Here is an 11,071-nt window from a genome sequence, read left to right as displayed (position 1 = left end):
CACTAGAGATTGCCATGCAAAATAAAGCCGTGCACCGAGTAGTTGAGCCTTGTTTTGAGCGCCTTGCCTATATTTGCGTACTTCATTCCAGTGGCCACCTTGTGACCTAGTAATTATTCCCTCCATTTTACAGAAGAGGAAACTGAGGCATGGCAAGACTCAGCGATCAGGCCGAAGTCTTGCCCTCATAGGCAGTGGAGCTAAAATCGGAAGGACTGCTGGGCTCCAGAGACCGCTGCTCTACATCACTCTGCTCTCATTTGGGGCCAAAGCAAGGTCAAGATCAGGGAACACTTTATCACCGTCCTGAGGAGGAGGATTGCAGGGGAGAGGACCAGGGGGATCCCTGCGCCGTGCTTTCCGCCTGCGCCAGGCCAGCCTCAGGCTGGTGCAGGCTGGTAACGGAGAAACGAAACGCTTCCTTTCCTTCATCTCCACGGAAAGAGGCGTTCTCGGGCTCCGGGAAGGGCTGCTGCCCCCCGGAGACCATAATGAGGAGGTGCCCCCCTCCACTCCATCTCAACCCACACGCTCACCTTCAGTTCACTTGGGTCCCAGAACCGCAGGGGTACTTGGCAGCCCGAGGCAAGCCCTGGAGCCCAGCCCCCCGAGCAAACAGAGGAAATTAAACAGTCTTCACAGACTGAAATGTGGCCCATGGAAGGTGCCTGCAGCTGGTGGTTAACACCAGCAGTAAGAGGATCAACTCCTGGTCCGCTGGCTTAAAAAAGGGCGGGGGCGAGAAGCGCGCGCTCCCTTTCACCCATTCACGTTAGTTAATTTGGATGATAAGGGTTCGTGTTTAATCCCTTTGTGAGAGTGAATATACTGGGATTGACAACCCCCGGGAGAGCACTGGAGGCTGGCAGAGCAATCTGCGGGAGGGTGCAGGTTATGCCCAATCTGGCGTGAAGTAGAAAAGAAACGTCATGGGGAGACTGAAAGCAAGAGGGAGAGGGACACCCTAAGGGTGCAGACGGAGCCCCACACTTCCCAGGTGGGCGGCAGGTAGGCAGCTCGATTCCCCAGTGCCCGCACCCCAGGGTGAGCTCTGCGTTCTAGGAGCTCCCAAGTTCCCGCCAGGGAGCCAGGGCTCCGCCCTAGCCACCTCTACCCAGAACTAACGACGCCCAAAGGGAGAGCCCGGGGCCTTGCCGTATTCAGCAGAGTAGAGAGGACTGAAGGGAGCGGGAAGCAGAAAAAGAGGGAAAGGTATCTAAGGAGACCTCATGGTTCTCAGAAGGAACAGACTAGAAAGAGGCGAGAGCTCCGAGGCCCTAGAGCAGGTCATAAAACAAAAACCATTTTTATAGTTTCCATCTGCAAGAAAGCCGACCCCACCCCCAACACCCCGCAAGCTTCGAGACCCAGAGTGTGGTTCCGAGGCAGCAAAGGCGAGCGAGCCCTGTGGGTGGGGGATGAGGCCCGGCCGCTGGGCCAGGCTGCCGGCCGAGGCGCAGTCGGCGGAGGGAGTTCCCAGCCGCCTCCTCTCCTCCCTCCCCTGGGGCCCCTCCAGCAAACGTCCTCCCTGGTTTCTGTTCTTGCCTTCCCTCCCTCCTCCTCCCCGCCCCCCATATATTCGCTCTCTAAAACATAAAAAAGAGATCAACTGCCCTAACTTCACGGAGCCCTTTTCAGTGACAAATATTGATGCCCAAAGTGTCTGCGCTCTCCCTCCCTCAAACGTTAAGAAAAGGCTCCCGCGAAAGGGGGACATAAAAAGTTAACAATGCTGTGAAAATATGTTTGCAGAAAATAGACAATCGTTGGATTAAACGTATTCAAGTATGAAATAATGCCTTTTTGTGTCAAAACTTGGGCGATGGGAGGGTACAAAAGTTCCCTGTGGCAGCGACTTGCTCCCTTTGTGAGCCGTGCGCTTTGGCGTCTCCACTTGGGCGCATTACCCAGAGCCCTCTAAGCGCGATTGTTTCTCCCTTTCTAATGACATTTACCGGATCAAAACATGCTGTTAATTCGATCAGAAGGCTTCACCCTCCCTGACAAAGCCACAATAATTTCTCCTGAAGTTTGTTAAATTGACCAAAATTAGGCAAATGAATAGGGGTCTGTAGGCGCCCCCTCTTGCAGGTGACGTTGCATAATGCTCGCCTGGACCAGCTGCATTCCCCCTTTTCTTCTCGGCCTACTCTCCTCTGTCGCCCCCCAATCCACCCCCCCCTCACCACAGACACACATACACACGCACACACACGCAGGCAGGCCTGCCAGCCTCTCTTCCCCCACCCTCTGGCATTATTAAAATTTAGCCCAATGAAACTATTCATACTTTTCAATGGACATTTTCGTATAGGATAAGAGACTACAAATTGAGCCTCTTTCCCCCGCGAAGAGAGCCCGAGGGGGGAGGAAGAAAAGCAAGCGACATGGCCAGGGAGTAGGGAGGGCGTCGCGTGCCAAAGACCAGAGGGAGGGACGATTCAAGACGGGAGCCTCGTGTGCCAGCCGCAGCCCCACACCTGCCGGGATGTCCGGACAAATAAAGCGGTGTAAACAAAAAAGGGGGAGATGGACGTGTCACCAAGTCGTGTGAGAAAAGCCTGGGAACAAACGGGGCGCCTCCGTCTCCAAGAGCTCTCCCTTGAACCCAGCGGAACAGCCTATTAAAGGCTTACTTAATTACTTTAATGACTCTGGACAGGCTTTAAAACGCACTCGGCGCTGGGACCGCGGTCTTGCTGGGATTTGTAAACAGGCAATCGTGTGAGACTCAGCGGTGGGACGACAGGAGGCGACGCTGTTTTGTGAGGGTCTTCGCCCCCCGGTGCCCGCGGCCGCTGCGCCCCTGCGCTCCGCGCCTGCGACTGCTGCAGGCACTCGCTCTCCACGGTCCCCAGTTTACCGCCTCCTTTTCCTGCCCGGGCTGTTGCCATGCAAATGTTATTCGCGGCCAATCACGTGTCCTTTTAAGGGCCACGTGGATTAACAAAGCTGATCTGCCCCCAGCTCGCCCCCCTCGGCTGCTAATTTTTTTTTCTTAACTTCTTTAAAACTGATCTTGAATGCATATATCCCCCAAACGCAGCTCCCTAATCCTATGGAATAATTCAACTCGTGAATGCACTTGGAGCTCAAGATGACCGCTTTATAAGGCAGCCCCTCCGAGCTGAGAGGCTGCAGTCTACCTGGGACACTAGAAGAGGCGCACGAGGCGGAGAGTGGACGGGTGCCTCGCGCCGCCGCCTCTCGAGGGCGCATTCTGACCAGGATGTCAGACAAGCTCAAGGAACGCAAAGTGAGTCAGATGAGGCCAGACGGTTCTTGCGCCCTGATGGTGGGGGTGGCCGACTCCTGAGCGGACACTTGGTTGGACCGACGTCAGGAATGTGGCCACGGGTGATTTCTCTAGAGAAATTCTGAGTGGTTTGGGAAGGGAATGAGGACTGAGAGAGGAGACTCCTGACACGGGAGAAGCCCATACCCAGTGGCCACCTCCCCATTGCCCTGGCGCTCAGCTTGGGTGTGTACCCATCGGGTAGGGAGGCTGGAATGGGAGCGCACCAGCAAGGGTCTGAGAGGGCAGAAGTCGTTTGATCAAAGTGGCAAGGACTCCTTCCGGGGGCAAGTCCCTGGGCGGCGACGGGGGCTGGGAAGACGGTGGGCAGGCAGCTACATCCACGTCACTGTGGACTCCCTGGGCAAAGCTATCCGAAACTCGCAAACTTCTATTCGCAGAGAACCCGCGTTTCCCACAAAGTGATAGAAAAGAGGAGGAGGGACCGGATTAACCGCTGTTTGAACGAGCTGGGCAAGACAGTGCCCATGGCCCTGGCGAAGCAGGTAACGTGGGCGCCAAATAGGGCACTAGGCGCTGGGGATCCTCTGCTACCACCTTCTGCCTAGATGCCAGGTTCTGAGGACCGAGAGGCCCTTACACGTGAGCCTCCTTCCCTGGGGGCCTGAGCGCTGAGTCCCAGGAGGCCCAGACGCATGTCCACCGCAGCGCCCTGCTCGCTAGTCCTCTCCAGATAAAAACGTGCGCCCACCCTGCCGGGGTCGGCCTGCGAACCTGTGCGGAACTCTTCTCCTTTTGCAGAGTTCCGGGAAGCTGGAGAAGGCGGAGATCCTGGAGATGACCGTTCAGTACCTGAGAGCGCTGCACTCCGCTGATTTTCCCCGGGGAAGGGAAAAAGGTGGGCGCCGGCTGGGCAAAGAGAATCCTGGGCATAGAGCGTGCGCCACCCAGAGCCCTGGGGGTGGCAGTAGGAGTGAAGGGGCGTGCGGGAGGGGTCGCCTGTCTGGACACTACTGGACTAGGTGCCAGCTGGGATCCTGCAAAGTCTGGGGGGTGGGGTGGGCTGGAGACCGTGTTAATGTGCGCACGGTTCTGCGGCCTTCTGGGGGCGGGGGGGAGTCAGCCTCTTAAGAAAAAGGAGGTCGCTTGCTTGCGCTTTTTCCAGTCTCCCGTCGGGGGAGAGGGGAGGACGGCCAGAAAGTGTGATGGGAGATGCCTGGCACCCACCCCGGACACCCGCCTCCGGCTCCCGGCTCTTGGTAGGGAAAGGGCCGCTCAGTTTTTTTGTTTTGTTTTCTTTTCTATGGTTTTACTCGCCACTCCAGCAGAACTGTTAGCAGAGTTTGCCAACTACTTTCACTACGGCTACCACGAGTGCATGAAGAACCTGGTGCACTACCTCACCACCGTGGAGCGAATGGAGACCAAGGACACCAAGTACGCGCGCATCCTCGCCTTCCTGCAGTCCAAGGCCCGGCTGGGCGCGGAGCCCGCCTTCCAGCCTCTGGGGTCTCTCTCGGAGCCAGAGTTCTCGCATCAGCTGCACCCAGCGGGGCCCGAGCTCGGGGGCCACAGCCCCGGCGAGGCCGCCGTGTTCCCGCAGGGTGCGGCCCCCGGGCCCTTCCCCTGGCCGCACGGCGCGGCCCGCAGCCCCGGGCTGCCTTACCTGCCCGGCACGCCGGTGCCGCTCCCGAGCCCCACGCAGCAGCACAGCCCCTTCCTCGCGCCGGTGCAGGGCCTGGACCGGCACTACCTCAACCTGATTGGCCACGCCCACCCCAACGGCCTCAACCTGCACGCGCCCCAGCACCCCCAGGTGCTCTGACACCGGCCCGACGCCCGATTTCTCTGGGCCTCGGGCGCTGCTTAGGAGAGATACTGTGTGTTGTACAGGTGTAAATACTGTGCCGACAAATCGCTGGCTCGTGGAAGGCCAAGGGCAAATTAGCCTTCTGAAGGACCTCCTCCTGGCAATAAATGTTTTCTCTCAAAGACCTAAAGAGAGGGATGTCTTTGTCACCGTCTGCGCCCCTGCAGACCGTCCCCTTGGCGTTGCCGAGGGCGCGAGGCTCACCGGGGCCAATGTGCTCGCCATCATTTGGGGAGAGGAGGCTAAATGGAGGCGTCGCTTGGGGATTTCGAGGCTCTCCTGCGGCTGCAGACCCGCATCCACCCCGAATGCACCTTGGGCATTTGCCTCGCGTAAGGGCAGAGCGACAGGGCTATTAGCTCTCAGAAAATGCAAATCCAAGGCCCGGTCCCAAAATGGCTTTGGTCGGCTTTGGCGGACTTTTCGCCAGCTCTGGCCGGGCGCCCTTCCTACCCCAAACAAGGCCCCAGGCCCCCGCGCCTAGGCGCCCGCTAGGCTGGAGTGCGGCGACACCCAGGCCCACGGGATTCGTGGGGAGGTTTACAGCTTCAAAACGTCTCTGGTAAAATATGGATGAAGAACTTTTGAGTCGTGGCTTCAAAACAGCATCCGACGAAAAAAAGTTAAAAAAAAAATATCTTTGGATGAAAATCACTCCAGGCCGCGCCGAAGGGTTTCCGGGAAACGCATTGCCTTTTACGCACAGATCAGCTGGGCGCGGGGGCGGGGGCGGGCATCGGGGTGAGAGGCCAGTACTAATGCAGCAGGAGATGAGCTGCCCAAGGAACTCTTCCCTCCTCGGTCCTCACTGTGCGGCCACTGACTTGGGGTCCAGACCCTGGTTTGCTTCCATGTTCAGGTTCTCAGACCTGGTAAGAAAAGGCTTCCCCTCTTTGCCTGTCCTGGGGTGGGGAGGGTGGGGGTGATTTTAACCTTCTGGCTCCACCCAGACCATAGGTAGGTTTGGGGTCTAGGGGAGGTTTGGTTAGGGATTATGGTTTTCAATTCCAGTTGTATCTGCACCTTACCCACAAAACAGCACTACACTTAAAAGAGCAAACCAAATCACGTTTCTCCAAGACCCAAACAGCAAAATGTGCCTCGCTGTTCTTATGTAAACAGGTAAAGCTCAACAAGGGGCCCAACCAGCTGAAGCTGTGTCAGTGGGGATTTGGGTTTTTTCCTTCATTGCTCTTCTTCGTTGTTCCCATTGGCTTTGATGCCCATTAAATAAATGATTCAAAATCAAATATCAGGTTTTCCTGTTTCCAGAGGTCGTTTAGCTCAACGACGATGATCTGTCTTTTCCTTGAAGGACAATAAATGAACGTTTTCCACTTCTGTGGACAGGGTTTAAAGGAGCTCTGACCCAGACTGTTTACAGAGGTCATGGAACAGGATGACCTGCGATTTGTAAACCATCAAGCCTGATTGTACAGAGAGACAGGACAAAACAAAACGCCACATTACCCTGCCTATAAGGTGAGACTTGAATATCCATGTTTTGAGGGGCAGGGGATCTAGACACTTGAGAAAAGGTCTTGTCCTTCCACGCACCATATGTCACTGCAATACTTATCTAAAAAATGTCATCTCCTCCCTTATGAACTGATAAAGTTGGAGCATGAAGGAGAGAGTAAGGCCGGAGGCCTTCTGGGTAACAAATATACATTGAGCACCATGGCAGAGAAGCAGGTTGTGCAGAAAGGGAGAGCGCACGGGGCCCATTATTGGAACACATGTCTTACACCCATTTTTGTCAGTGCTTGATACAGGATATGAAGAAGGCCTTTCAGCCTTTTCCCCCCTCTGAGCTTTAAGCCAGCTTGAATTCCCTTTGGCAGTGAAGCATTAAAGATATAGTGTTACCCTGGAAATATAAATTATTAATATATTCAGCATTTTTGTCACTTCTCAACTGTTAACCAAATTAGACAAAACTTTCTTTTGCTAAGTAGATTTTCTCTTTGGGATTAACTCTGGAAATGCACAGGGCCACCACAGTAAAAACCTCGGTCATTTACATATAATTCTGCAAACTTCCACTGGCCCATGACATTCTTTGTACCTCAAATGTTGGTATTCTTGATTTTTTTCTTTCTCATTTAACTGTGGAGGATAAAACCCTGCTTCGGATTTACAATGACTTTGGGATAAAAGTCTCCCTCCCCTTTCTTTCTCTCCCCCTTTCTCTGTGAGTGAGTGAGAGAGAGAGAGAGAGAGAGAGAGTGTGTGTGTGTGTGTGTGTGTGTGTGTGTGTGTGTGTGTGTGTGTGTGTGTGTTGTCTTTTTCTGAAACCTGCATCCAGAGTTCCAATTCTCCAGGCTTGGCCAAAAGTCAAACTTGAAGTAGTCTGACTTGCAAAAGGTTAAAAATATCACTACAAAATGGAATTGGTTCAAATCAGATGGTGACTTTAATGTGTTCTTCCAGTACTTTCTCTGACAACATATTACTTCCAGGCTCCCTGTCCCAAACCCACGAGTGCTCCCCTCGCCCCATCTGAGCCTCTTATGCTCAGTCCCCCCACTCGTCCTTGTAAGTAAGTTGTATAGTAATGGTTTCCGAAAGAGGCTCCACCAAACTGATGAGAAAGGACAGAAAACAAAACCCGGTGGGTTTGGGTGGAGGTGGCCCATTGTGATGCCTCTGAAAGGGGCAACCTCTTGTTTCTTGGGCTTCATCCTTGACTGGGCAAGAATAAAAATAATCATCCCATGAAATCAAAGGTTTTCTCCAGAGGCTGGAGGAACAAAGCTGAAGGCTGGTGCTCTGGGTCGGTCCCCCTGGCTCTGCAGGGCTGGAACCAGGCGCTTCCACGCCCTCCAGCCGCCCCTGCCCAAAGGGCGGTGACACAGAGCTCACTGGTGCTTCCCAGCGTTACTGGACAAACACGGCCTGCGTCTCAGTGGGGGCCTCCAGCCCAGGCTGCTGGACACCAGGCAAGGAAGGCAGAGGGGCAGCTGTGGAAGTGCCTCGCTGACCCGACAGAAGTACGGATGCCCAGACACCTGGGGATGGGTGTCTGTGAAGAGTAACACACCCAGAAAGGGAAGGCAATGTGGGGCATGTAGGGGAAGCCCAATAAACACATTTGTGGAAGGACGGGATGAACTCCCGAACAGTGCTGAGTCTCTTAGAATTCTGCATCTGCCCCGGCCCTCTCCTTTCCGGCCCTCAGTCCCCTCTCCTCTTCACTTCAGGAACCAGAAAGCACTTGTACAGCCACCCAGACTCCTGTTGAGTAATCTACACATTCGGAGGACTTGTCAGAGGGAGCCCTGAGCCCGCCTTGCCCTGAAACACCTGATGTGATAGCAGGAGGCAATGCTTGGCCTGCACAGTTAAGGCGGTTCATTGTAGGCCCAGCTAAAGGTAGAGCCCCCGAGCCAGGATTTGATTCCCAGCTAGCCTGATGGGAGCTCTAACCCCTTCACACGGGAAAGGTCCAAGGCTGGGATGACTCCGCCTTCCTCTCTGCCCATTAGTTGTTCATTGTGGCATGCGGACTACCTGGATTTGCATTCCAGCTCTGCTGCACACTTGCTGTGTGCCTTCAGGCAAAAGGCTGAACTTCCGTCTGAGGATTAAGCGAACTCCGGATAGTGCCTGGGCCGGAGCGGGTGTTCTATATGTGTTAGCTAGTACAATCATCTGTTCCTTCCTCCCTTCTCCCAAAGAGACCCTGGGAGCCACCTCAAACCGAAAAACGGATTGCAAAGGAAAACTATGAAAAAAAAATTTAAACCTCAGTCAATATGCTTCCTTTAGGGCATGTGGGAGCCAAAGGCTCTAATTCCATCCCATGGGCAGGTGAGCTCCGCACAGCCACCCTTTGGGCAGGGGTGGCTGCAGTGCCTGGAGGCACAGTCCCAGCCCTGTATGCTCGGTGACAACTGGGAGTGCGCTCCCCACGCTTCCACATACAGAAATCTGGCCTCGTGTTATTTGCAACAGCTCATCCACCTGTACCCCCACATTCTCTCTCCAGAAAAATGGTTTTATTTGTCAAATACCCTAAAAGCCCAGAGCCTGATGTCGACATGTGTGCAGCTGGGAAGGAAGATATGGGCACATGCCTGCATGCATCAGGTGGGGAGGGCCTGCACATGGTGCACAGGACATGTGCCAGCGTCCCCACGTGTGCACATGGGCGGACAAACTGAGGCCAAGGAAAGGGCCACCCACTGAAAAGAATTGCTAGGTTAGAACGGGAGGGACCCAACTATTTCTGGCTCGCTTGGAAGATAAGCAGCAATCATTTGGGAGATCTGCAAATCTGTCTGATTATAATCTTTGACCAACCCTGTATACGGCAGGAAGAGCTGAGGCAAAGCATTAGAGAGGCAACAGATAGTGCCGCGTGCTGAATGAGGCCCTGGGAGACAGCAGGGAAGGTAGAAGGACCGTAGAAGGGGCGGTGGGAAACCTGGAGCAGGGACTCTGGGCTGAGCAATAAAGAGGGTGCAAGGAAAAGGGACCTCGAAAGAAATGGGAACCTGGGCACTTTTCACTTCCCCTGTTCCCAACTAGCCTCGTTTATTATATGTAGCTTAACAACAAGTCAGTAAAGTACTGCGATGGCCAAAAAATTCATTTGCTTTTTCCCTGTAAGACGGCGCTAGTAGCACTTAGTTGTCTTTAACTTCATTTGAAACAATTTTGTTAGATTGTATTGTGAGAGCTGTCATATCAGCATGCATTAAAAAAAAAAATCAAAATTGAGGAATTTTTGTGTAGCCGCTTTAATATTGAAAATGGAAGAAAATAAGCATAATTTTCAGCGTATTATGCCTTAATATTTCAAGAAACATAAAAATGCAACTGAAATGCAAAGAAAGATGTGAGCAGTGTGTGGAGAAGGTGCTGTGACTGATCAAACGTGTCAAAGCAGTTAGCGAAGTTCCATGCTGGAGATTTCTCGCTAGGCGGTGCTCCACGGTCGGGTAGGCCAGTTGAAGTTGATAGCCATCAAATTGAGACATTAACTGAGAACAATCAACATTATACCATGCAGGAGATAGCCAACTACTCAAAATACCCAAATCAATAGTTACTGGTGAAAATGAAAAATGTGTCTATTTTATTATATGGAAAAAAAAACCATATAGACTTTTGGCAAACCCAATATATTAGTTAAAGCTTTATGAATATAATGAAACCTTCTGACTATCATATTTCTGGAAGCCCTAGAACTGTCAGATTAGAACTGGATAATAGTTATTCTGACCTGAACCCTAAGCTGATAACGGCCCAAACATACGTGGTGAGGAGGGGCCGCAGGGGAAAGCATTTCATTGCTGTATCATTAATTTCAGGAGGAAGAAGTTGAGCTGAGAATTTCTCAGAATATAACTGAAAGTCAAAGAGTAGTTTCTAAAAACTACCAAAAGTATGATTGTGTTACCTATTTCCTTGGTATGAAAAGAACATTTATCAGCGAGACAACATTTTCAAGTCTTTCCAATTGTTTGTTACAGAGACACCAGGAGAGCTGATGGCGCTCTGGGTTGGATGGTGGAGTTCAGGAAACAGTGATGCCCACAAAGCTCCAGATGGCTTTCTATGAGGACAGTCCTGTAGGTAATAACAAGTGATGTGGGTAAAGAGAATACATGATGAATTTATATTGCACCTGGTGGAGGTTTGGGGCACCCAGGTGCTGGCTGTAGTTTGCAAGTTTCTTCCAAAAAAGGTTTGTGGTGTAGTTTTCCATCGAACTGCTGGTCATACTTCGATAGGACACGATAAACCTCATCAGTCATTAAGGAGAACTTTGCTGACTTTAAGAGCTGAATTCTGGGGAGAGAAGATAGCCACTACTATCAAGCTTCTTAAAAGCCCTCTGTAGGGTCTTCCAGTCACCCTGGAGCTACAGGAAAAAAATTATTGGCCAAACCCTTCCTCCACAAATAAATATATCAGAACATACATGTCCCCCCCCC

At 52.7% G+C, this 11,071-nt stretch overlaps 1 protein-coding gene across 2 annotated transcripts; it reads left to right on the top strand.

Moving 5' to 3' along the window:
- Positions 1 to 3,185: 3,185 nt before the first annotated feature.
- HELT (helt bHLH transcription factor) lies at positions 3,186 to 5,221 on the top strand. Of its 2 annotated transcripts, none has more exons than XM_090258591.1 (4): positions 3,186 to 3,256; positions 3,697 to 3,801; positions 4,058 to 4,154; positions 4,585 to 5,221. In XM_090258591.1, the coding sequence occupies exons 1-4, from the start codon at positions 3,230 to 3,232 to the stop codon at positions 5,079 to 5,081; spliced, it is 726 nt and encodes a 241-aa protein (XP_090114717.1). In that variant the 5' UTR covers positions 3,186 to 3,229; the 3' UTR covers positions 5,082 to 5,221. The 2 variants fall into 2 exon arrangements, with proteins under 2 accessions (XP_090114717.1, XP_090114716.1); XM_090258590.1 differs by having other exon boundaries at positions 4,582 to 5,221.
- The last annotated feature ends 5,850 nt before the right edge of the window (positions 5,222 to 11,071 follow it).

This window comes from Furipterus horrens, unplaced genomic scaffold, assembly GCF_987537825.1.
Source record: "Furipterus horrens unplaced genomic scaffold, mFurHor1.1.pri manual_scaffold_12, whole genome shotgun sequence".
Taxonomy (NCBI): domain Eukaryota; kingdom Metazoa; phylum Chordata; class Mammalia; order Chiroptera; family Furipteridae; genus Furipterus; species Furipterus horrens.
Note: the sequence above shows the minus strand (reverse complement) of the source record. Positions and strands in the feature narration are given on the sequence as shown.

Coding starts and splice junctions, on each gene's coding strand:
- HELT (XM_090258590.1), top strand. CDS start 3,230: ATGTCAGACAAGCTCAAGGAACGCAAA. Junction 3,802..4,057: donor CCATGGCCCTGGCGAAGCAG/GTAACGTGGGCG, acceptor CTCCTTTTGCAG/AGTTCCGGGAAGCTGGAGAA. Junction 4,155..4,581: donor TCCCCGGGGAAGGGAAAAAG/GTGGGCGCCGGC, acceptor TCGCCACTCCAG/CAGAACTGTTAGCAGAGTTT.